The following is a 27,668-nucleotide window of genomic DNA, read 5'->3' as shown; positions in this document are numbered from 1 at the left end:
TGGTTTTGTGCCCAATAGCACTCAGGATAATGCTAAATATACTGTATCTCAATGAGAGTTATTTGTTCCTCTCTGTGGATAACGTAACTTTTTAAAGTTTTAACTTGAACTGGAACATTGTGTATTTTAAGATATATAATCTTCACTATTAGGGTATTATTATTTCCTTCATTTTTCACACATTGCTCAAGTATTTTGATAAATTACTGATGTGGTTTCTAGGCAAAGTGATTCAGATGATTGTGACAGTACTTTCAGTTGCATGTAATATCCTAATTTGAATCACTGCTTCATATTTTGTTTTTATTTATCACAACAGTAATGGTAACCCAGTGGAAATGAGACACTCTCTTTTCCCTGTCAGGAATCTCCCCTGCATAATTCTTTCTCCATTATAAAGGATGATTGTAGGCCCATCATCTCTATACTGTAGCCAGGTTTCACTGCATTAGTATTTTTTTTTGTTGTTGTTGGTTTTAAGATCTTTTAGCAGCATCCACTCCTCAGTTTACGTCTTATTTTACAGACTCTAATATGAAAAGCACCTTACCATTTCCTGTGTACTCATGAGTTCTGCAGGTTTTCCTGGTCTTCATTCTTTTAAAAATTTCAGTAATCTGGATAGAAATAATTTGCATAAATTGTATTTCATTTTATGATTTAGGCGTGAAAAATGTTGCAATAATGATACTTGGAATTAAACAGAAGCTGTGGGGCTAGGGTAATTAATTTTATTTAATGATGTGAACCATTAGAACAGCAGGATAAAATGGACTAGTAATTTGGAATATATGATAGTTATGAAAATAAAAACAAAACCAATTTATTGCATGTCTTACAACAAGCAGGTAAGAACATTATAAACTACATTAAAACTCAAAAGATGAATATGGTGCAGACAGCCTGTTAATCCTTTCAACTCTCTTCACTTTGTTTTTAGAGCCTGCTGATAGACCTCCTCTTCTTCTGGTTGCAAGCTCTGAAACAATCGAGGTTTTATATCTTAATGGAAGCAAATTGTCTGCACGAACCCCTGTAAAAGGATCTGCAGTATTGACACTGGACTACAGCTACAGAGAGGACACAGTTTGTTGGATTGAATCAAGGGATCTCTCAAGTCAGCTGAAGTGTTCCAAGATAACCAAAGCTGGGAAGTTAACAGAGGAGTGGATAATAAACGTTGCTCAGTACCTTCACAGTAAGTATTTGACAATGTTTTAGCAAAACAGTGGTGTCTGTCTTGGCAAACTGCTGCAGGAACCTTCAGAAGAATTTTGGGGTTTGCTGTTGAAAACAGCGAAGCATTTTTATGTTCCTCACTCATATATTCAGTGTGGGTTGCAGCATTTATACCTATGCAAAAGGTTTTTAAGATGTTCGTTTTTATAGACTGACTAAAACGTGTGGAAGTTACAAAACCAGCAGTGCAGGGGAAGAAGAAATGTGAAATGCTTCCCTTTGTCTGGCAAAATAGTGCTGCACAACACTTGAGAGTGATTCTTTGCCACTGGGACAATATTAAAAATGAAACAGGCACATCTTTAGCACAACTACCATGGGTATGTTAGTTCCTGAAAATATCAAAATATTTCCTGACTTAGTGGAAACAAATTGCTGCCCTTTTGGTTTGGTTTTTTTTTCAGTTAAGAAAATACATTTAAAAATGCATTAACCCATCACACTGAATTAGTAGGAGGTGTTCATCCATAGACACATTAGTGTGAACAGACTGCTAAACAGTGTGCAGTCAAAAAAATTGCAATTTTCTTCATCTTTCACAGAAGAGATGTCCCCAGATCAGCTTAGAAACCACAGCACTGAGGAGTTTAATGGTGGTGCTAATAACAGATTCCTAAAAACTCAAGACCAGAGCCTAAGATTGGACCTAAGCTTTTGAAAAATCCTTTTAAGGAGAAATGTGCATCAAAGAATAGCTCTCAACGGATCTCAAAACCTCTGACCACCCAGTTCAGGAATATTCAAATCCCAAATTTGATTACAACTCTTAGAAGCGCATTTCAAAGCAATAAGTTCTTCATAGAGGTTGTGCTTTGGACTATCAGGATAGCTTTTTTAAAATATGGTAATTTCTGCAGACTAAAGGTTTTTTATAGTTTCCTATTTTTATATTTACTAGAACAAGAAATTAAATTTAAAAAGCTCTCCAAAAATAGTGTTTGGGTTTTGTTTTGTTTTTTTTTTTTCATTCACCACTCATTGTGACTGTTCTGCTTTTAAAGAACACTCTCATCCGAGGCATAAAGTGTGTTTGTTTGAGGTTTGGTTTTTTTTTTCATTCTTCCTATGTTATTGAGGTTTCTTTTTTAATGTTGTCTTTTAGAGGGCTTTTCATACTTTAGATATCTAAATACCCTAAAGATCATGGTAGTAGTATTTGATTACGCTTTTTCAATTCGCTCTGCTATTGATATTTTGTTTTCCTTTTAGTCAGAACAATCAAATTAAGTGCAGTCCTTGGCAAAATGTGTTTTGTATTGAACTGAATGTGTGTTTGTTCTGTCACTTGTCTTTATCATCAGAGTGGACCTGAGCACTATGTTTTGCAGTCCTTTACCAGTTGTGTCTTGTATTCCTGTCTTTCTGTTCTCTGTGTGTGAAGAGAATTGATAATCTCTGTGCTGTTCAGATCTGCATTAGTGCACCTGTTTGTAAAATCGGGGCTGTATGATGGGTTTGAAATTAATACAGTGCCTGGAATTAATGAGCTGCTCATTTTTCATAGTGCTAGCCCACACCAGCCTGTGGTCTCTAATATTTTTTTTCTGAAACTTCATGGTAATAGTTCAATCTTATTTAGATAAAGAATAGTAATTCCCATGGACGTGAACCAACTGCAGAGACTTGGTCTGATTTCTTCTTTGATTTTGATTTGGGAAATAGTGCTTGGAGACTTAAAAAACTCTGCTTGGAGACAGGTTTTGAGCTCTGACTGGCAAAATCCAGCAGATTTAGCTGTGGGGGTGGATTTCCCAAACACACACATCCCCAGACACTTTTCTTGTGTTGCTGCAGCAGAGTAACATCAATTCCCATGGTCTGGGCATGTCTGCTCAGAGGGAAAGGCAGCATGAAACCTGCCTTTGGCCTGCTCTGACCCACAGCTCTGCACTGTGTGGTCTCTGCAGGTTTGGTGGGGCACTGGAGGCAGGAGACAGCAGGGACAGCAGGCTGCTCCTTGTGGGAATAATACCTTCTGAAAGTTCAATCAGAACTCATCTGGTGCAGAGCTGTTGCTTGTTTCCATCCCCAGTACTCACTGCAGAAATTATCCTCCTGATTAATGCCTTCTCTTGCAGACCTACACCTGGAGTTATGCCTGCCAGGACATGGCAGGAGCCTTGTGTTGCTGAATCTGTTATATTTGCCTGCACATGTTTTATAGGTCCTTTTGTGGCTACTGCACAACTGAGTTTTAATTTTAAATTCTTCCTTTTCTTCCCTCCACCTTCTATTACCCATCAGGTCATTTCTGTCATTTCTCTTCAACATATAGCACTACCTCTGGTGAGGCAAATTAATTCACTTTAACTCTTTGTCAAGGATTTCAGCCTGAGTGTTTTCAAGTGTAATTGCACTCCCCCACAGCTCAAGCCAAATAAATGGTCGTGCCGTGGGGTTATTCACATAAAATTGTACATTCTGTTCTCAATAGGAAGCTTTTTTGTGTTTGTGTTTGTGTGACCAGAAAAAGGATATTCCTAAAACTATTAGGGGGGAAATAATAGAAATGGTTTTCTTAGCAGGGTTTGTGGAATTTTCACTATTGTTTTATCCTACTTTTCTAATCTGTTCTAATCTGTTAGTGTGAAAAAATCCCCATCTCATCTACATATGACAGAAAAAATGGTAGATAAGTCAGTTATACAAAGTGATTGGAACTGCTTGAAGTGGGTTTATTCGAAGTGTTTTCTTCAGTGAAGGCAAGTAAGACTTGTAGTTAGGAACAAAGAATATAGATCATCTTTTAAGATGAAAGACTACATTTAGGAAAGCGGGGACTATGAAAATGACTTCATTTTTATGCCAGGTCATACAGCACTAGCTCCAGGTAGTGAGTGTAAGCTTTGGATCTACAGAAGAAAGAGAGTTACAGTCCTTTAGTTTATAGCATTCTCCCTCAAAAGATAGTCCAATCTGACTTCATTTTGGTGGGGGGGGGGGGTGTCCCAGATGGGTATAATCAGCTTCCTTTGAAGCACAATGTAACTTGCTCTGTGTCTGGATATAATTCTGCAGAGGCTGTGGAGAGGCTGATCTTGCACTCGTGTGGTGCTTCCTGTGGGAAAAATGGGGGGGTGCAACTCTGGTGATGGCATTCCTTGTGTTCTTTTATTAAGCTAGTTTCAGGCTTATAAGATTTATTCTCTCATGCATAGGATTTGTTTGATAGGTTTACCCTTTTAAATAAGGATAAGTTTCTGTAGGCACAGTAATATCAGCACAGGCATTTGTGTCTTAGCCAAGACCATGCATTGGCATGTTGTTTCATCGTTGTCTTTTTAAGACCTAGAAGTTTTTGGAAGAGAAGCTGGAAAACCTCCTCTTGGAAAGATTTATGCAGACAATGTCAGAGCCAAATAGGCTTTCAGGGAAGTTTCTCCTATGAGGAGGCTGGTGCAACCACTGCCCATAGTAAGGGACATGCTCCTTGACACTTCACAGCTAGCTCAAAGTCCATTTCCAGTTAGTACAGAGAGACTTTCAGGAACAATCATTTATTTAAAGGGATATCTCTTCATCCAGACTAGCAAAAAAATCTTTTTAGTGGCATGAATGTGGAAAATCTCTCACAATTTTCTGCCCTGCCAAAGCCATGATATGAAGTTTTATATTAACACTTCTGTGTGTTGGAGCTGAGGACTGGCAAGAGCAGCATCTTCTTGAAGACAGAATCTTCTTTTCCCTCATTTTAAAAGGCATTTTGTGTCTTCATCATTACAAGTACCAAGCACCTCACATGCTCTCTCCAAACAAGCACTGGGCAGCACAGCCTGGGTTTTAGCTGCTATTCTTCTACAGAATATAACAAAATCTCTTCTGGGATGATGCTTCAGAGCACAATATTTTCTGCTTGGCTGGTATTAGTTTCAGGTTCCCTTGGCACTCAGTTATCTCAGTACACCAGTACCAATCCTGCAGGGCTTGTATTTAGCTTTGCCACCTGTGTTTTCTACCCACAAACAGTCATACCTCACCTGGGAAGGCACACAGGCCTTTCTCTTGGCAGGTGTGTTTGGACAGGACTGATCTGGATGAAAAGAAACATTTTACTTCTTCTGTACTAATTCAGTTTTAACCTGCCAAGACTGGGAACAGGTGATGGACATGGGGAGGTGGCAGATGCCAATGTGAAAGGTATTTGCCTCTCTGCTTGTGGAACCCAACACCTTCTACTTGACCTCCTGGTCACAGTCCAAAGCTGGCTTTTTGGCTCTCCCACTTTTTGGATATGATTGCTGTGAAGACCATCAGACAGGGAGCCCAGAGGATTTGACCAGTATCCAACAGTGTCTGTTTGCTTACGTTATATGTTTTTTTTCTCTGGTTTTGGTCCCACTGATTGCTCCTTCACCCCCTGACCTAAACCACTTCTTAGTAATGATTATCCACAACTACTAGTGCTGTGTTCAGAATAGCTGCACCCATTTCCCTTGGCATTGATGAGGCTCAGTCATTGAAGGAAACACTATTCCCTGGACCTGGTGCTCCTTTCAGCATTCCTGTGAATTGCCATAAATATTCATGGCAATCAAAGCAAAGTTTGGCTTATTCAGGAGGAGAAAAACTGTGAAGATCTGGGGGAAAGTGTTTATTCCTACATACAGTCTGCCCCAGCTTGTCTTCAGACAGGCACTAAAAGCTGTCATACAGTTGTAGGATGTGATTTTACTTTTTTCTTCAGTGATAGGCCGCCCATGAGCCTGGAGGATACACAGGAATGAGAAGGCTTTGTGTCAAAGGTCATCTACACCTAACAGGGCACTTTAGTAGTGTTCAGAGCATCTCATACAGTAATGGGGGCAAACAGGAGGTGGGAAGAGTATCATAAGGAAATATCACATCATACTTGTCCTGTATGTGGCATCCACTTGACTAATTAGCCATGGATGATCTCACATTGATGTTCTTGAACTTCTGGGAAGACTGCACAAGTGCTGTTTTTGGAATAGTGACCTTTCTTTCTTTGTCAAATGGTGGGCTTTTTGGTTTTTTGGGGGGCTTTTTTCTGGGTTTTGTTTGCTTGTCTGTTTTTTGCTTTTTGATGGGTTTTTTGAGTATCAATATCTCACTCTTAAGTGTTTAAACAGAGGCATCATTAAATATACAAAACTAGGATACTTTTCTCATGAATTTATTCAACTTGAATTTCCTGTCCTCTTTTACTGTCCAGTCACTCAAGTCTTCTGAGGTCCTGAGGTTCTTCAAAAGTGACCCTCCTCATTGCTATTCTTTATTATATTATTTGACCTTGTCACTTTGTTATTCCTGTCATCTTCCAGATGACTTGTGAATGTGATCTCACACAGATCCCAGCACAGACCACTGTTATAGAACTTGGTGATGCTTAACAGGGAACCAGGTTTGACCCACATCTTAGGTAGTTCCATGGGTCCATCCCTGTCATATATGCCAGGCTACATCTTTCCTGAGTCCTCCCTAGTGTCTTCCTCACTGTCTACTGGGATTTGCACATGTACCCCTGTTTATATTTTGTTTTAATTTTCATATACTTTTAGGTATTTTAGCCACAAGTCCAAATCTTCAGTTGGATGTTCATACTCCATGATATGGGAAATGCTTTCTTTACATCAGTCCATTCTTTTATTCTTCATTCTGGTGTACCTGAATTTATAGAACTTTTGATTAGTATTTGACACAGCCTCAATGAGGTGCTTTCCTCATGGATTTTATTTAGTGCAGGAGATAGCACTGTCTGATAATTGTGTCTTTAGGTACAGTTTTTCTGCCCCCTGTAATGACAAAACTCCTTTGGAGTCCCAGGCTGCACAGAAGCTTCCTTTTATCAGGTGCTTCTCTCTTTAGCTCCTGGCTAGTTTATTCTGATTATTGGCTATACACAGCCTTTTTGATGATTATCAGGTTTACTAGAAGAGCAAGGGTAGCTCACATCTCTTCATTCAACTTTCCTGTTTCAACAAGCACGATCAGTTGGATCTCATCCTTTGCCCATGGTACATATTGCAAACCTATTATCTTTTTTATTGAATAAAATTCATATAATCAGGTCTGTATCTCAATGCTTGGTGGTGTTTGCACGAAAGTTAAGATATAATCTATATATCAGAAATCCTAAGAGGAACTTCCATCTACTGGTTCGTTCTAAATATTAGTTGGGAAGTATCTGTCTGCTCTTGGTGCATTTTTGGGTACAGACTATTCCATTTGACTTGGGGATTGTGCTACTGGCTTAATAGCGTTGCTGTAACATTTCATTATGTCACTGTGAGGCACAAGCTGCCACGACAGATCCTCTGAATTTGTGGCATTTCCCTCCAAAGTTAGGTTACCTGCATTTAATCCCTTTTGACACAAGAGCTATTTATTAACTGCTTGCTAATTGCCACAAATGGATTTTTTCAGTTGTTCAAAGATGTAATACCACTATTTTTCAAGCTTTGTTACTCATCCAGCTTCCACAATTGATCTTGCACTGACATTGGTCAAAGCCCTGCCTCTGTCTTCTGTTCTTAGCAAAGCTGTCTGTTTTCTTTATATCTGCTTTTCAGTGGTTGTGCCCTGGATAGCTAATTCTCAGACTGAGTACAGAAAATAAAAAGCCTTATCTCAATGGTATTTCTCAGAGCAAATTGTTTATTGTTTTTAGTTGGTTGGTTGGTTGATTTGGTTCGGTTTTGTTTGTTTGTTTGTGGCTTTTTTGTTTTGTTGTTTGTTTTTTTTTTTCGGGAGGGGGGTGTTTTTTCCCCCTTCTCTGAACTCCTAGGCTCTGCCTGGGACAGTCTCCTGAACGTTGTATCTGCAAAGAGACAAAAATTCTCAGTGCTGAATTTTGTCATATTCCCTTTTCCCTGATTTGTCGACTTCCTAACTGACCATTTTTGGACTTCCTTCTTAATTAGCTCTGTTATTGTCCTAAAGTGGGACATGACTGTATCTTTTTGTGTCTTCCTTACATCCCAACCCCTCCTTGGTATAAAAGATCGTGCACCAGGGAGGAAATCCAAGAGCAAGGAAGAAAACTCCCACAGAAGCAGAAGGGTTTTGCAAATAAGAGCAGGACTTTCTGTCATGGTGTCAGTAGCCATGTAAATTTATCTTTATCAGGCAGAATGCTGAGGGACTCTTCCTCTCTGTCAAATTGAATTATTATGCTGCTTGTAAAGCAGTAACATTTGTATTTTATTAACAAGGTTTTGAAGATAGAATGAAATAATTGTGGGGGCTATAAAGATGTAATATACAGATAACTAGGTTGCTGCAAATATAAACTACACAGTTTTGTAGTGAATATTTTAGAAAAGTATTTTTTATCCCTGGATACAACAATAATGAAATAGCAGTAAAAACGAAGCCAAACCAAACCAAACAAAAAAACTGCAAAAGTAATTTTTTTTATGAAGTGTGGAATTAAGTATTGCATGTTTTATGGGATTAGACACACATTTTCCCATAAACCTTTGACATCCATGTGCACTGTGTTGGCTTCATTTTGGTTTTTGCTTGGTAGTCACTGCAACTATTCTTTGTAATAGGATTTTCACAAAAACTGAACTTGTTCTGCTTCTGTAAATCCACTGTGGACTTCAGTAAGAGGCAAATGTCCAGGGAGACACAGACATTTGCATAGCACAGCCTTCTCGGAGATCAGGAGAGATGCTCCCTCAATCCTCTGATTCCAGCACTGGTTGAGTAGTTTTTTTGTTGGCTGCTAAAACCAGAAAGTTCTTTTCTTTGTAACATGCTGCAAGTGAAACAACAACAGAATCGTGTTGCCTTTTACAACCAAAACTTCTGCCCCTTTCTGATTCCATGCAGAATCTAACCAACTGTCGAGCTACAGCAATTATTAACAGTCCTCTAATGGGTTTGCTGAAGTTTTTGGGCTCCTGAGAGGTAAACACAGGAGCTTGTTTTTTGCCTTTCTTCCAAGAAAGAGGTATATAAGAGGTATATAGAAGACATATAATTGTAACCTGCCCATGTCAGTAAAGTTGTTTATAAACTTGAGGCTTCAGGTGAACGCTCTTAGAAACTGTCTTCAATGGCAATAAATTATTGTCTTTATAAATTTCACACTTTTTATGGTTTAGGTAGTGGTTATCTTCTTAAGTGGAGATATATCTGTGTAAATGCATGGCACATAGGATGTTAACCAAGTTTGCTTCATGTAGACTAATTGACAGAAAATCTGCCACATACTTCCAATTATTAATTTATTAATGCAAATATTTCATTCAGACTTCATAAAAAACCTTCCACTAAAACACTATGAAGAAAAAAACTTTTTTTTTTTTTTTTTTTTTACATAATGTACTTTGGATTGTGTCTTCTGCCTCCTAAAGACTTTCCCTGAGACACAGGTCAACATTGCAGAAAACTTTAAAAAGTCTGTGTCTTCTTTGAAATTACTTTTGGAACGAAGGGGACATAAAAACTATAAAATCCAAAATACGGTTTGTTTGCATCCAGCATCATAACTGGTGCCATGTTCAGATATAAAAAATGAAGCACTTGAGCAATTACAGACCAAAGTCCATCCCAGACAGAGATTTGTCAGTGGCTAAAGCCATAAGGGAACAGTGTGTTTTCAGCAATGGGCCTGAACTGTCTTAGGGATGCACTGAGCTGTCTCTGCAGGACATCAGTGAAGTGACCCATCGGGAATCTGCAGTATTTGCAGGGACTGAATCACACATTCTGGCTGCTTTATCTTATGCAACGAAAAGAGTAATAAACACAGATATTGCCAGTTGTGATCAGACTTGTGGTCTCTACTAATTGCTGTGTTTTGCAACTCATATTTTGATCTAATGCTTTGTACTACTGCAGGGAAAAGGGTAAATAAATATCCTACTTTTCAGAAATGAGTAAGTAATTGCTCTTATCAAAGTGAATCTGAAATCAGACGCTGTGTATCTGATAAAGTGAAAGCCTGAAGCTCTTGGCTGGTCTGCTTCCTGCACTCACCATAGCCTGGGGATTTCTGTGCTGGACTGGAGTCTGTGACAGAGACACACCAAAAACTTTGTGTGTGTCAGAATAAAACAAAGGGCTTGTTCTTAACTTAGTACTTTATCAGGAGCCCCTACAAAAAGATGAATTGCATGTTTTACAAAAGTTGATAAAACTGTGATTATTATTTACACTGTGGTGAACATGACAAATTAAAACCACCATCTGATTTGGAGGGGTTTAATATAGGATCAATTTCTTCAGTTTTTAACTTCTTTGATTGACAGAAGCAATGACTGGCTCAACAAGAATTATCTCCAGTTCATGGCAATATTATTGTGTTCTCAATCTACATAATTGTGAATTTCTACTTAGAATACAGCAAATTTGATTTAGAATGTTCTTTTAATTGAAGCTTTGGAGTAGAACTTGAAATACTGGAAACCTTATGGATCATGTCAGAATTATGAAATAAATAAAATCCTTTTCACTATTTGTCAGTTGAGTTGAAAAAAATAAAACCTTAGGTTTACTTTCAAATTTTTAAGTTTGGTTTGAGTGAAGCACTTATTCAAAAACTGAAAAATTGCAGGTAACCAATGTTTTAACCTGAGAAAATAACTTTTGCTAAAGCCAGACTTAAGCTATATAAATTTCTTCATTCTGGAAAAAAAATGTTTGAATCATTGTAAGTAATTAAATGAGAAGGACAAGATCTGCAGAAGGGTTTATCTGCTGTGCAAAGCTGACAGCCTGTGTTTTACCAGCACGTGACCAAACAGCTCCCATTTGATGTGCCGGGTTTGACATTCACTGTGACAATTCTGAGCTGATGGTAAAGTTTGGATGGTCTTTGCATATGTAATCACAGAAAATTTCTGTCACACTGTGTAAGCAAAAATAATGAGCTGACTGAGGAGTGTGTGGGGATACGTGCCACAGTTTGCAGTTCCAGGGACTTCTGCTCTTTTTGGCACTTTTGGATTTGTTTGCATGTTGTTGCTGTTTTGCTTAAGTACATGATTCTATTTTTTTATTTATATTATTTTTATATTTATATATAAGGAGATAAGTATAATGTGTTTTAAGATATTAGTGCCGTTTCTCTTCTAGTTATGAGTATACTGAAAATACTTATTTTCCTTTTAAGACTCTTGGAGAATATATTGTTAGTCATTGAGTCTGTACAACTGGTTGCACAATTCAGGTTTGTTTTAAACAGTCATAACCACTGCATTAACTTCAGAAACAAACCCATTGGGAAAAGGAAACTCAAAAGATGAAGCAATGAGAAAACATTTTATAACAGTCTGTGAAAGCACTGTAATCCATCTTCTGTGTCCTAAAAAAATGTGCAGAGTTTGAGTTTTTGGTTGTGGGTTTTTTTTTTCCTTTTGGAAACATATACTTGGAGAGACAATTAGTTTTTCATAAGGACGAAACACATTATAGGCAGAAATTATTGCTGTAAGGAAGACAAGAGCAGGCCTTGCAGAGGGGACCTGGAGGAGGGTGCAATGCATATTTATGTATTTCCTCTGAACTTCTTTGAACGTGTTGGGACAAGTTCTTTTTACCATTTACATGAAAGGAGCAGTGATTTAGGAATAAAGGCAATATGGTCGTAGTCATGTTTCCCTGACATTTACAGGATGTCATTTAGCAAGTAATCTTGTCTTTTCCCTTCTAAACGTAGAACAAGAATAACAGTATTTCCACATGGCATAGGGATGCTGTGAGGTTTAAAACCTGAAATGCTAAAATGATGGGGGGTACACAATGTAGGAGTGGCCAGCACAAGGTACCCAGGTATTCTGTGGTTGAGAAGAGGTGGGATTCTGGCCTCCTATCTTCCTGAAGTGGCCAGTTTTGGAAAGGGCTGGAAGGTTTTCTGAAAGCAAAGGTCAGGTTCTGCAAATATAAGCTCATTGAGCGTGAGCCATATTTCTGGAAGCAAGAGCCATTTGAGTGATTTATGAGGCTTGTAATGGAATCTATGATGCTATTCTGTTTTAAGGTAGTGCTTGGGTAGACCAATGGCAGCAGCATAGTGGTGATGATAGAAATAAATAAACGACAACAAAAAAGCGTTGTTCAGATGTCTGGTTGAAAATGGATAGAAAAATAATTCATGCATAAATCTAAAGCCATGTTTTATTTTTATTTCTTTCATTACTGGAAAAAAGGCAAGAAAAAATATATTATTTTTTTTTTTAAGTGCATCAACAGTGCCAAGATTTTAAGTCTGGGCAGTTGTCTGCTTTGTTGGTTGGGTCACATAAAAAAAATAACAACCGCCTTCTCAAAGTTTACTATTTTGATATTGAAAAGATGTAATAAATGGATGAAAAAAAAAAAGAAAAGGACAGAGAGGATGAAAGGTGGATGAGGCAGTGATTACATGGTGCGTACTTTTTGTAGTCACTTGGCAATGTTTGTAAACGGGGAGGAGTTTATTTGTTTGTTTTGCTCAAACCATAATATGAAGCAAATGACTTTTGTAGGTGCTGTACAGTGGTTTAAGTGCCTTGCAGAAATTGCAGCATGCTGATGGCATCAGGTGGTGGCAATGATTCCTCTGTTAGAGGGAAGGGGAAAAAAATCAAGAAAAGAGCTTAATGTCCCTAATATAAGAAGCAATTTCTTTTTCTCTCCTTAGCAACCCCAAAAAAGAGGCTATCTCATCTAGTAAGGTACATGATGTGGTTTTGTTTCTGAGATATTATGTGGAACAATGAGGTATATGTTTGCTAACTGTGCAGGTTGTGTTTTTTATTATTGAAGATATTTTTAATTTTCTAGTATTCTCTAAATTGTCATTCTCAGGCTGTATTTAAATTGGACTTCGTATGCAGATTTTAATTACATTTTAAGCAAGTTCAATTTATTTAGCAATGTGGGTTGTTTTTTGGGAGGGTTGTTTGTTCATTTGTTTTTGGAAATTTAATGTCTTCTCCTTTTCCCCTAATATGTTTGAGATGAAGACAAGCACTTTTGTGCCCAATATGAATGTGTCTCTATAATAGAATGAAATACTCTGTGGCCAGTATTATCTTCTGATTAAAACTGAATGTAATAATGCCCTCTGGGGAAAAGAAACAGATTGATTTATAGCACTAGGTCCTGTCATGTCCTGCATATTCCTATTGTCTAGACCATATATTCCTAATAGCAACTACAGTGGGCTCCAAATGAAATTATCCTACAAAATTATGACCTGCATTTTACCTGCAAGAAGCTACAGTATACTCTGGATCCCATGAATGACAAATGTTACCTTCTACAAAACATGTGCAGTATGAGTTTCCTTTGTTCCCCAACCCATTCTTTAGGAATTGTCAAAGATAATTCACTTCTACATTATCCCCCCAAAAGCACCATTAAAGCACCGTTGCTTAGCTCTGCCATTACTCTGTTCAAACTTTCTCTGGAAGTCATTTTCCTTAAGTACTTTATATTGTAAAGGTAACTCTATTTATTGACATATCTTTAAAACTGTAATAATCTACTGCTTAGCATCTTGACAGGAAAGCATTTAAGTGACCTTACTTTTGTGAGATGATGGTTTGTGGAGTTCATAATCCATGCAGGGGGCAGTCCTAGGGAGGTGGGAGGTTTCACACTTTTGGGTTTGCTGGAAGGTGGTTAAATGAGGCAAGTGTCACAGCCTAATGCTGCCATGTGCAGCTCTCTTAGGCCACGTGCTTGATGGGATGCCTATTGTACCTGAATTATGCTTTAATTTTAACAGTGGGTGACTTAACTGCTTTGAAGTAAATAACTGGGTTTGATTTACAGTCTCTGCAGATTTATAAGAAGCTTTTGAATGTGCAGCTAAAAAAAAAATAGTACTGTTATAGCTATGTACCTCTATAAATCTGTCTTTATTGTTCAGCATGTGCGTGGCTACTGGGACCCCATTACGAGTTTACAATCACTGGGCAATGTGCTTGAAGCTCAGTAATGCAGAAATTAGGAATGTTATGGTTTTCAACTCTTCTTACTAGTTTTTGACATGAGAGTGATGTAAGAAAATTCACTCTCTATAAAACTCCTAACAGTCAGGATTGAAAGATAAGGCCATTCATAAGGACCTTATTTCATTATGTCAGACTTTTTCCTTGCTCATTTAAGCTGTTGGCATCACAGCTAGCTCTGTGACACAAGACCCGGTAACAGAAAACTTCATTCATCTTACTCATTCCAGAAACTTGATGCATTTTGTGATTGAATCATTCTATAACACAAGTAAAACAAGAAATATGAAAAAGGATCTAGGAGCAGAATTTGCCACCCTGCTGTAAAATTTCAGGGAAAGACACAAGCAGACCTAAGGTCCACCATGGTCACATTTCCTCTGAGTGCTCTGTAAACAGAGGGGTTTGTTAGAAGAGGAAAATGGGAGGGTTTTTTTGTCGTTTTTGTTGTTCTATAAATCCCAGGATTCCCAGTGGGAGGAGGAAGTTTATCGTTAAATCCACGTTTTTCTCTCATTATCTGCTCAATATGCAGACTCATATTGAGCATTAGCCAATGCAGACTCATAGAATCACAGAATGGTTTGGGTAGAAAGAGACCTTAAAGTCCATCTCATTCCAACCTCCTGCCATGGACAGGGAGAACTTCCACTAGACCAAGTTGTTCAGAGCTTCATCCAATCCAGCCTTGAACACTTCCAGGGATGGGGCATCCACAGCTTCTCTGGGCCAGTGTTTTGCCACCCTCATTTTAAAAAGCTTCTTACTTATATCTCTATTTTGAGCTGAGCAGTAAATTTCCATATCGATCTGCTGCACTGCTAAAGAGGCCCCAGAACTGGTGTCTGTGGCCTTACCTTGTGATTAGTGCTCAGATAATAGTTCACAGCTCTGAGGACTGACAGGGAGTTTGTAGGACAGACAGTGTCATGGTCTGCATGGTGTCCTTTGAAAGAGCAGAACTGCTAGTTTTAAAAACTCCTCAGTTGTGGGAAGCTTCAGGCCTTGGATCTTCTCAGTGAGTGGGGCTGCACCCAGTAGAAGGATAAAAGTCTGATTTTAAACAGAGTGAGAAGTGTTCATATAGAATAAATCATAGACTCATAGAATCACAGAATTATTTGGGTTGGAAGGGACCTTAAAGCTCATCTCATTCCCGCCCCCGCCATGGGCAGGAACACCTTCCACTAGCCCAGGTTGCTCCAAGCCCCATCAACCTGGCCTTGGACACTGCCAGGGATCCAGGGGCAGCCACAGTTTCTCTGGGGAACCTGTACCAGGGCCTCACCAAAACCCAAAGGTGTTCTCTTCTGTACCTGGTTGGAAGTCAAAGTCCTGGATCTCTGAGTAATGGAATAGACTCTGGATCGCTGAGAGACTCGGTGTCTTTTAGAGCTATCAGGATGCTTTTGTTGAGTGTTCATAATGTTTAGATTAGGTTCATATTTTTGAAAATTCTTCAGCTTGGGGAGTTCAGTGTTCACATTCATAATTTTTTAGCATGGTATCTCCTAATGTGCTGTAGGGTTGGAAGAAAGCCAATGATATTTTTGTCAGTAACCCAGTTTGTTGAAATTTAAATTATGTTACTCAGCAGAAAAGAGGAAAAGCTTTCTTTTCTTTTGAGGAACATGAAGTCTGGATGCTTTAAATTGCTTATTTAAATTTAGTATGTTTTAGGTTCTGTTCTATACTTTTAAGAAACCATATCTGAGAAGGATGATTTAATTCGGAGGAATCAGATATTCGAGGATGAGTCACTTGAAAAAAGATGGATGGATATTTTTAATTTGATTTTTCATTTTTCAACACATGCAATAATCACTCTGGACGTGGCTGTTAAAAGTTTAGACACCAGTGTATCTAACTTATTGAATGGTGACATCTTTAATAAAAATCATAGTTTGTAAATGGCGTTGCAGACATAATTATGGCAAATTGCTGTCAGCAGAAGGGACACAGAGAAATCTATGCCAGCTTAAGTTTCCCAAGCCACAGTGTCAGTATAAGGTTGTCTGGGCCGCTAATTAGGAGCATTACTCTCAGAAGAGGCACAGCAAAGGCAGTGCTGCAAGAAGATTCCACAGCCTGTCATTTTTGTGTGTTTTAACTACTATTTGCCTGGTCTCACTGGATACTGGAGAAAAAGAAAGGCTTGCTGCTCCTGGTCTTGTTCATAACTTGACTTTTGCTCATGTGGAGGCAAAAAGTCTATCTCCTATTACTGCTGTTCTTTGTAATAAAATACATAGTTTTATCTCCTTCTTTTTTCTAAATAAATAGTAAATTAAACTAACTAAGTCTGGTTATGCCTGGCACTAATATTACTTATCTACCCTATACAGTTCACAAAGACTCATCTGCCAAAATCCCAGCTTTCAGTCAAAAAATTAAAGCAGCTTCCTAGTCCTGGAGAGGTAAAATGGATATATGTGGAAAAAAAAAGAGAAACCCTGAAGATTGAGAAAATACAGGGAAAGGCAAGATGTCTCAAATATCTTGGCCTGTTTTTTTTGTTATCTCATTTTTTATAATTTTGGCTTCCAGATATATATCTCTACATATCTACATATATATATATATCTATATATTATATATATAGATATTAACCTTTTTTTCAGTCTCACCTCTTTTGACTCATCAGGAAGCACTTGAGCAGCATCCCTCTGTATTGCACCACCACTGGGGCCTGTGCTGACACCTTCCATGTGTGAGGATGCTCATTGCAGAAATGTTAAGCTCCTGAAAGTTTTATTACAACTTCTCCAGAGCATTTATTCCCCAAGCATATGGTCAGCATTCCAAACAACTGTTTCACCCTCCTCAAAACCACCCACTTTCTAGAAAATAAATTAGATAAGTGGCTCTTTGTAGAACTGCCTGTGACAGCACTGAGCTGCTCTTTGCAAAGTGGAAAGATACACCTGCCACTTTTTAAAGCACTGCCCCTTCTCTCACCTCCTTTAAACAAGCCCAGAATATAGCACAAAATTCCTCTGTGGAAGTTTGGAATGTTACATTTATTCAGAAGATATGTAAGGGTTATTGGAGAAAAAGCAGTCAATCAAAACAATAAAAATAATTCATCCTTTAAGATATTTTTTTTCAAAAGAAAAAAAAGCAAGCATTTTTTGTGAAAAAATAAATATTATTTGTAAGCATTTTCTAATATATGTTACAAATATACAGTAATTTGGGGAAAATGCAAGCAAAAAAAGAAAGTGTAAATAAAAGACACGTATTGATAGGACAAGGGCGAATGGCCTTACATTAGGTTTAGATTAGATATTAGGAAGAAATTATACCCTGTGAGGGTGGTGAGGCCCTGGCACAGATTGCCCAGAAAGGTTGTGGACTCCCCATCCCTGGAAGTGTCCAAGGCCAGGTTGGACAGGGCTTGGAGCAACCTGGGCTAGTGGAAGGTGTCCCTGGTCATGACAGGAGAATGGAACAAGATGATTTTTAAGGTCCCTTCCAACCCAAACCATTCTGTGATAATAAATATTATAATATAATATAATACAGATATAATATAATCAATATAATATAAAGAAAGGTCCAAAACTATGCTGAAAGAGAAAGGATGATACATGGTTCTGATCTTCCATACTACACTGCAAAGAAATGGTCACACACACCTTGAGTCTTGAGTAAATTTCCATTTCAGTCATGTTCAGAACAAGGACAGTTTTAATGTATAAGGCAGTAGAAGTTAAATTCTTTCCTTTAAAATAGTGAGATATTGTCTATCTCTTTCATTATTAACAGGAAGCATATGGAGAGTGCAATGAGCATTTTTAATTGTAATTGTATTTCATCCAAAATCGTTTCCCAGTTCACTCAGAAGTTTCTCAAAAAGACTTCAACAACTCCTATGAACTCTACTGAGTAGTTTGCTTAGATCAGTTAAAAAACAAGGAATGTTTATACTGAAGTGTATAACTGGAAAAAAACTATTAATTTTTGTTTCTAGTCTCTCTTCAACATTTGGGAAAAATGAAATCTGTTAACATAATACTGATTTTAATAGATGGTACATGTGCAGAATCCTCAGTTGCAACAGTAATATAATACAAGAACATGTCACTGCTTTTCCCTCTCCTCTGTTCTCTGAAGTCTTGTGCAAGTCTTGATTTGAAATGGAAATAAATGTAGCAATTCCTACAGTACAAGATGTATGTTGAAAAATCAAAGTGAAAGAAGACAGTCATTCTCCATGGCTCTGGTTTGTATAAAATATGGTTTGGCCATAAGACATGTATTTCCAGTACCCTTTGAAGATTTAGCCACCCTCATATGAAATTGCTCTTTTCTCTAAAGGTCTAGTAATATTTGTGTGTATAAAAGAAATAGGAAAAGTTTACTTCCAGCCATAATTTTGCTAGTGCCCACGGTCTACATAATGTCATTAACTGGAGTAGAATTTAAACTATATGATGTCTTAACTATTCTTTATGAAGTCCTTTAGAGGAAATCCTAGTTTTTAGAAAGTAATAAAGGAAGGATGATCACATTTGACAGAAATGCTCCAAGGAAACTGTTATTAATATAGGAAAGAACCCTCAAAAATTTATAGAAGATTGCTCAGAATAAATATATGTGGGGAAACATTTCTTTTTAGGAACTTCTGAAACTGCGTGAATGAAAGGAAAAAAGATTAATTACTTTAAAGATATGAGTAGACTAGACATCTGCACATAGTGGGATTTATATATGAATTCAGAAATAGGCATGAAATTAATTCAGTAACTTCTTGAGTGCAAGAAGTTTTATATATATATATATATATATATATATATATATATATATATAAAGTCCCCAGTGGAACCAAGCCCTTATCTCCATGGTATACAGCACATGCAACTTGTGTGATAACTGGGGAGCCATTCACAGCAGCTTAAAGCACAGCTGCCAGCAAAACCATGGAGATTAGAATGTGATTCACAGCACTTGTTATCTGCTGAGTGGATTTTTCATGCAGAATATAATTTGATGGGGGAGTGGACTTGGACAATTCTTTATGAACTTCCCCTGTGATAAAGTGGATGTGCCCAATGCACTGCAGAGGGCATGGTACGAAGAAGACAAAGCCCAAACCAGATCAATGGTATCTACAATACACAAATGGTACTGTGTGTTCAGTGTCCAGGTTAATTATTAGATGACAGTGATGTACTGCCCCAGAAGGTCTGTTTTTCAGAGAAGTGTTCTTTGCATGGTAGGACATCTCTCTGAATAGGTCTATTCTTCCTCTGAAGAAAAGTAATGTGAATTAATGTATTGTTTTTTTCTGGAAGCTCTGTGCTTAAGTCTTGAAACATGGCATGCTTTGGAATGAGCAGCTTTACAAGGAATGGAGTTGTAATAACCTTAAGTGTCTTAAATAACCTGTGCTGCTGGGACCTCCGTACCCTTCCCAAAGACATCCTGCTGGGGAAGGGAAATTGGGTAAATAAGTGTTAAGAGCTACCAATGCTTTTTGACACACAGGTTACGGTGTGGTATTGCTTTAGGATGTCTCACTTTCCCTGGACTGCTGAGCAAGCTCAGTTTTAACTATTGGATGCAAATTCCTTATATGATCTTGAATTAATCATTCTTGTTTTCCATTAAAAAAACACCTAATTATTCTTGTTTTCCATTAAAAAAACCCTGTTTAGTGCAATTTCTTGCGATATGTTAAGGAATAACTAAGGAAAGAATAGAGCAAACATTTTATAACTGTGAATATTGTTAATAGATACAACAATCTGTGTGTGATATGCCTTTCATGTCTCTATCACATTTATCTAAAAATAGGTACTTTTCCCGCACAGTAAGAAGAAAACAGCATCCTCCTCCAGCAGGCTGCTACTTAACCTTGCTCCTTTTCATCCACTTCCCAATGTACAGCAATCTTCTAGAGCTCTCTTTGCAGAAATTTAATTACTAGTTTTATTTCTACAAATATTTAAAATTGAATCCCTTTTGCACCTTTCATTCTTTATAAATGATGTTTTCCAAAATGCTTCTATTACATGGAAGCTTATCTGCAATTTTCTAAAGCCTCACTGAATCAGTGAGCCATAAACTTTTCATTCCACGAATCCAACTTCAGAAAATGGTAAGCAGACACATTGAAAATGCTTAAACTGTTATTGATTTCCAGAGACACAGAGTTTTGGGGGTTTTTTTCCCGATATTTTTAAAAGCACATCCTATGTTTTGTTTGGACTAGGAAAAAAATCCAGGTTTTCCTCACTATTGTCCAAAATATATCAGTGCTCACACATGTCTCTCAGCGCACCTGACATTGGCCTCCTTCTTGAGGTTGGATACTGGAATAAATGGAGCATTTCTTTATTCTGGCTCAGCAGATCTTTGTAATAAGAGCTATCAGAAGGGAAAAGGCACAATATTCACTTTGAATTAAAAGGGAAATAAATAGTGGAAGGGCAGGAATCGAAGAGAGAAGGGGCAGCAGTGACCTGTGTAAGGAGGTGGCTGTGGTGGAATACACCTGGTATTCCTGGTGTTTCATTGAGTAAATCTTGTTTATCTGCACTTTGAAGGACAGGACGAGTCTCCATGTCTGCTTGAAGTATTTAGCAGGTGCATGACTCATAAGCCCTTAGTTATTGTCAAAAACTTAATGCCTACAGTTATTACTCAGTCAAATTTACTTTATATTCTCCAGTACAGCATTGACATGATGGGAGCAACAGTTTTGTGTTGGATTGTGGAAAACAAAGCTAAAAATTCCACATCTGAGGGCTGATAGAAATACAGAAACTGAAAGTAAAAAAAACAACCCTACTCTGTAAAATGATAGTTTATCACATCTGGCTTCTCTCATCATGATAGAATCTTGAAACAAGAATCCTGTCAACAAGAATAGGAAGAAAGGGAATCTTAGTTAAATGAAATTGGTAATGTTATGTTCTTTGCACTTCTTTATACTTTTACTTACTGTAACAGTACAACTGTGTATGGACAGGTCAGTTGACTTATAAGAAATACATGGGATTTTTAAGGCATTTACAAAAAGTGTCTCCAGGATCCCACAAGGAAAAGAACTAACTGTTTGAAACAGTTGTTTTGGTGGCTGAGAAGCTGCCACAGCATCCAGGGAAGGAAAAACTGCATAGCTGTTAATAAATATCTCTATATAAGTATCCCACAGACATGTACCTCAATGCTACTTATTGTGGTGGTTAAATCAGTAATCTGGCAGCATCCAGATACCTCAGAACCACAAAAAAATAGTGATTTAAATGAAAATGAGTGAATACACATGTATCTGCTACAGTGTTTTTAGGCATGCATATCTACCCACAGGGTTTTTTTTTTATTTCCGTGAAGTATTTATGATCTGCTTTTAGTCCCCCTAAAATATAACCGATAAACTCTTACAAGCTTTACCAATGTAGCATCCCCACAGTGTAACAGACATCCTAGAACACCAACTTCAGAACTTCTGTGGCTTCAGAGCTACCTCCCCCCTGCAGTCTTCTACCATCACCATTTCAGACTCCTGTTTCACGGGTGCACCATCATTCGGTGATGTTGCTTCTAAATATGCCCTAAAAAAAAAAATCCCAATGGCAAACTTTAAAATATTTAAGAGGACTCCAAACAAACGTGTATCGCGCCACTGAAGTTGCAATCAGACTTCCGTGCTTAAAAAGGAAAAATTCTCTCCAACCACTATTTGTGTATTGAGGATTGGATTCCTTATCATATACCATCTAATGCATGTAAAACAGCTGGAGCTCTTTAAGTGAGTAGAGCATCTGCTCAGCGAAGCAGCTGGCAACCAGTTATTTGTATTGCAATTGCACTCCTGAGCTTCTTTTTTTTCTTTCTTTCTTTTTTTTTTTTTTTTTTTTTGGCAGATGTGCAGCAAATAGCAATCGACTGGATCACGGGGAATTTTTACTTTGTGGATCACGTCAGTGACAGGATCTTTGTTTGCAGCCAGAACGGGTCAGTGTGTGTCACCCTCATCGAGCTGGATCTGAATAACCCCAAGGCCATAGCTGTTGATCCAACAGCAGGGTAAGGTTACTTACCTGCATTAGCATTTATTTTACATGCTGCATGCTTGCCTGTGACTGAATATACTTTCTGTTTCCTTCAGGTGTTTAAAAACCTATTTTTTCTCTGCCGTATTGAGTTACTTGCATAGTTGCTATAGTAAAACAGTAACGTGTAGTGAACTTGGAGCAAATAGTTAACTACTATAATTGCAATATTAATTGCAATATGTGCCTTGTAACTTCTCAAAATGGAATTGAAACTGAAAAAACAATTTTCTCCCTACTTATCATAAGATTTGCTTTTGCCTTTGGTTTTCAGTAAAGTGTATTTCTAACAAGAGTATGTGGAAAAGAAACTTTTAAAGGATTTTTATGCTGTATCCCCTCAGTTGCATGAATATTGAAAATGGGTTTAACAAGTTTTTTTGGAAAAAAAAGTGGAAGAATTTTTACTCGGCTTTAGAGGTCAGCTATAATGGTAAAATTACATTGTATTTGCTGTTTCTCTTCCATAGAAACATTCCACATCAATTAGGAATAAAACTTTGCTTAAAATGCAGGGTACTAAAAGTTCTCCATTCTGTAACATCCACCAGCTGGGAAAGGTTTTCAAGTAAAAGCATAACTAAATAGGAATAGGAACAAGAATAGGATCAAGCTAATTTAAAAACTGAATTTTGGTGAGGATTTTCAAACTGAGATTTTTATCTTGATTTTATTAGTCAGTAAGTACTTTAGACTGAAATGCCTGGTGGAATATGTCCTAAGCTGCCATAAGCCCCTTCTCAGTAAATACAAAAATATTTACTGTAGAACAGCTTGTCATCCATATGTGGACTTTTGTCACTCTTTATTTAAAGCTTGACCGAATATTAAGATGTATTATCACAATGACTTAAATTCTGACAGGAACAGCTTGCCTGTAAAGTTTACAAAGAAGTTTGGTAATGCAATTCCTGACTGGAGCTGTATTTCTCTCTGCAGCAGATGGTAAGTTTGACTCGATCTGACTGCAGAGTTGTTTTAAAAGAAAAATAAAAATTCACGTAGAAATTGATTTTCTGCAAGTTCTGGTCTGAAAGAACTTGAAGCTTTCAAATTTGCCAGCAGCAGCCTTTTTTCTGTACGTTTGCTTGTACATTCTTAGCTGGATTTACTACATGAATCCAAAGCTTGTCATTATCTAATCTCATCTGTCAGGGATGGACGAATTATATCCAAGCCTTTGGTGAGGAGGGATGGAACAGAAAACGAGAGACTGTTTTCCTTCAATTGTTACCTGCTGGCTACAAACCATTCTTACTCACAGAGTTGCCTTTTTCAGTGCCATATGTGAGAGGAATAGTGGCTATTTTAGGTAGATGTAAGTGCTGGCCTATAGGAAAGGCCGGGAGTGATTATGTTATTTTACAGTGGGATTATTCCTAAGGAATATCCATTTATTTCATGGTGGAAACACTCGGTGGAAAATTTTCTCAGAATACATGGTTTGCATGTATTGCAGCAGTTATTTCATTACTGTTTTTATTGGCAGTTTTATTAATTATCTGATGTGTTGTTCTGTTAATCGAATATCTAACATACTGATAAGCTCCAATTTATATATTAGTTCTGCTGGTTTTTGTCTGGGTTTTGATACAGAATGCAAAGAGAAAATCAAAAAAAACATTCTGGCTATTTAAAAATGTTTTGATCCCTTTTTTTTGTTCTTTTTCTTCTTGCTTTTTTTTTCCTACTTTGTTTTTTTTTTTCTTCTTTTGGTCTTTGGTCTTTTTATTATTTCACATTGATAGTAGTTAAGACTAATTTTGGTGTCTTAACTAAAAGTGTGGCATAATAAAGTATTAGTGTGGCATTGCTGTTTGGGTGACTCGCTGGTTTTATTTCATTTAAAAAATCCCAAAAGCATCCATACTAAAAAAATATTGCAAGCTGAGCACTGAATGAGTTGCATCAAAGTGTGTGTACAGCAGCTTCTTAAGGAAGTTGTGTTTATGCGCTGTAAGCATACGATTATATACCCATTTTTTTAGAAGGGTGGTTGTGTTTAAATATGAAGCCCAGGTTGTTCTGGGAGGTTTTATCTCCTGCGAGAATTAAATATTAAGGTATTAAGTGTAAGGTATTTGCTCCTGTCACATGTAATGCTGTCCTGGTATGTTCAGTGTCCCTGATGTTCTTCTACAAGCTGAAGGTGTGCTCTCACAGAGAAGACCATTTCCTATATTAAGAAATTCGGAGTGTCATCACAAGCCTTTATGTCTATGATAAACTTCCTGTAGTAGCACAGGGTCAAGCTCTGCTATTCTTGCATGCTCATGTCTGTGCTGTGTTTAATTGTTTTATGAACCAGAAATTCTGATTTTATTCATAAAACAACTAAAGCAGTGGTGGAAAATGTCTTCATTCCACATAGTTCCCCTTGCAGCACTCAGGAATATATATTTTTGAATGTGGTTAATTTTACATCTCTGTGCCTTCAAGTTTTGATAGATGTTTGGTGCTGATGGTTTTATATATTCTTCTATGAGCTTACAATGGAACTCGAGCTACTAAGCTTCTTTCATATTATACAGTGAATGAAAGAACTTTTGCTATTCTTCCAAAACTGAACTTGAAATTGAGAAAAGAAAGGTTCTGCTATTCACACAGCTCTTGCAGAAGCAAGGTTGTTATGTGTCTAATCTAAGTATGTTACTTTGGTAGGATTTCAGCACTTTTATCAGTCTGAACTGTGTTTGATATTTTGATTGTTCCAGACTATGTCTAATAGATACCCACCAGAAAAATCCCCCCCTCTACTAATGAACTTACCCAGTTGGAGGTTTTGCAGTACTGATTATCTGTTACATCACCTAATTTTATGTTCAGAGTAGCACAGTGTAAGTATCAGACCTGTGTTAAGGAGACCATAACCAGGGACAAAGTATGTGTTTCCACTGATCACTGTGAGTTCTTCAGAGCCCAGACTTGGCAGTGAAACATGGATTGAAGAAAAAGCTAGGACAAGGTTAGTAGGAAATAAAGTGGCAACCAGAAACAGAGAGGGAGAATAAATAGTTTTGCAATAATATTTTATCTATCAAATGCCTTTGAAGTAAGATGTTTGGCTCCATATGTCTGCAGTTGATAGTTTTGATAAGTTTTAATATGGGACATCTTTTCTTCAGTGGTCAAGAAACAGAAGTGATTACTTTTGCTGGTCCTTGTAATCGGTGTAAAATTGATGATGGTGCTTATGACTGTCACATGAAACAAATATAAGCTGAGTTAGAATGAGTTTATCTCTAGCTAAGGTCTTCAGTAGGTCTGCTGTACTCGTGGGAAGGGTTTTTTAAAGGATTCCACCTAGTTTGGCAACCGGTGTGCATATTCATGAGACTTTGATCACCGCACATCGGTGATAGGGAAGGTAACACATTTAAAACTCACAAGAGGATAGATCAGATTTAGGTTCTCTCCCAGCTCTGCCACAACCAGCTAAATGTCTATACACAAAGCATTTTATTTTTTTTTATGACTCTGCATCTCCTTGTATTTAATAGGAAGCATAAAATAGCTCAAGCTATCTGATATTTGAATGCATTCAGGAACATTAGGAATTAATATTGTAGAATGCAGTTCTAACTGTATACATCTACATATTTATGCTGTAAATATGTCTACTTAATTACCTTCACTGTTCCAGGTAAATTGTTGCCTTCCACTGCACTGCAATGGCAATGGAGAATGTATAGCAACATTTTACAAGGGAAAAATGCCTTGGAGTGGGGGAATACTGCAGTCCCCTCCCAACAGGAGCACTTGAAATGTTGAGTCCTGATTGTACTCCTTAGACATTCAGCATACATGTAGTAATATAAATACCAGAGTCTCTTAATTTCTCCTCATATCCATTTTCTGTTTTCTTTAGGAATGCCAGAAAATGGGAAAAGGCAGGAATAGAGGATAGGGCTACAGCCTCAGGGCTACTGCTGGTTCCAGAAACCAGCAACTTGTACTGATGGCTCTGATGATATTTGGGATGCTGATCATAATTTTTACTATATTTCACAGGCTTATGGAAAGAGATGAACTTTAAGGATAACGTTTGAAATGCAGAAGGTATTGATCTATCGCCCACTTACAAAACTTTCCAAACATAACGAGATGTGTGGATAAAGGGCACGTAGGGTGAGATTACGAGGATGTGCAGATCAAAGCTAGCGTGTGGAAAGATATGTGGAGCAGTGTGGAGCAGTATTGGGAGTGAGGAAATGGGTTAGACACCTCCTACATGAACCTCTATAGAATCATCAGAGAATCCCAGAATGGTTTGGGTTGGAAGAGACTTTAAAGATCATCTCATTCCACCCCCTCTGCCAATGGGCAGGGACACCTTCCACTGTCCCAGGTTGCTCCAAGCCCTGTCCAACCTGGCCTTGAACACTTTCAGGGATGGGGCAGCCACAGCTTCTCTACCAGAGCCTCTCCACCCTCACAGGGAAGAATTTGTTTCTTATATCCAGCAGCTCCATGTCTGGTGCTGAGGACCCCAGAGCTGGACACAGCACTGCAGGTGGGGTCTCACCAGAGCAGAGCAGTGGGGCAGAATGACCTCCCTTGACCTTCTGGCCATGCTCCTTTTAACTCAGCCCAGGACACATTTTTCTTTCTGGGCTGTCAGCACATGTTGCCAGGTCAGTATAAAAACAAGGTGTAACGAGGGGGGAAGAGGATGAGGAAGAGAAGAATTGGAGGGGATGTCCAATTAGAGCCTAAAGTCATTGAAACTTGTAACTACCATTTAAAAGTTACATTAGTAACAAAAGGGAGAAAAGATTTGCTGCTTTACAAAGGAGATGTGTAAAAGGAGCAATCTCACATTTTAATACTGCAACAGTGTGTGTCATGTAAATATTTGAATAAATCTTTTAATCGGCTTTTCCTTCTGCTGTGGTGTAGAAATAAAAAAAACCCACAAGCTCTGCTTATTTCTTTCACAAAACATTTGTAAATGCACACAGGAAGAGATTGTGATATGATGATGTTTGAAGAACAGCAGCTATTAATGTGTCATGGTGTTATGTAGCATTTCTTGGTAATGTTAATAAGTCAGGAAAAAAAAACAACTGCATAACAGTGAAAAAATTTATTCTGTTGCATTTTAAGTCTATAATAGCAATCAGTTGATACCTTTGTGATTCACAAAGAGGAACAAGGGAAATGGGAGGAGAATTAACAGCTTAAGTTTCCCACTTCATCATCTCAAGAATTTGTTCTGAGGAAAAAATATGAAAGTATTATGCCATTAACTCCTCCTGGATTCTAAGGATTCTAAGCATAGATTTTTCTGTGGCTCGAATGAAAACCACAGTATGAAAATAATAATGATAATTAAAAATACATAACTATATTTTTGAAACACAGTGGGGAAATTTGCCTCAGTCTAAAATTTCAGAAAATAGAAGGAAGGAAGGGGTAAGACAGCGTTTTGAAGTGCAGCCTTCCCCATAACAAC

General features: G+C 37.7%; 1 protein-coding gene across 8 annotated transcripts in view; it reads left to right on the top strand.

The window, feature by feature from the left end:
* Positions 1-27,668, top strand: part of LRP1B (LDL receptor related protein 1B) — a 669,756-nt gene that overhangs the window by 364,525 nt on the left and 277,563 nt on the right. For all 8 annotated transcript variants that reach the window (XR_005565475.1, XM_027748979.2, XM_027748987.2 and 5 more), the window contains 2 exons: positions 941-1,198; positions 22,025-22,187. Coding sequence is in view for 7 of the 8 variants with exons in the window: in XM_027748979.2 (XP_027604780.2) it covers positions 941-1,198; positions 22,025-22,187 (421 nt within the window). In the remaining variant the exon portion in view is untranslated. The remainder of the gene's footprint in view (positions 1-940; positions 1,199-22,024; positions 22,188-27,668) is intronic.

This window comes from Pipra filicauda, unplaced genomic scaffold (assembly GCF_003945595.2).
Source record: "Pipra filicauda isolate LSUMZ 115617 unplaced genomic scaffold, ASM394559v2 scaffold47_size6085603_pilon, whole genome shotgun sequence".
NCBI lineage: Eukaryota > Metazoa > Chordata > Aves > Passeriformes > Pipridae > Pipra > Pipra filicauda.
Note: the sequence above shows the minus strand (reverse complement) of the source record. Positions and strands in the feature narration are given on the sequence as shown.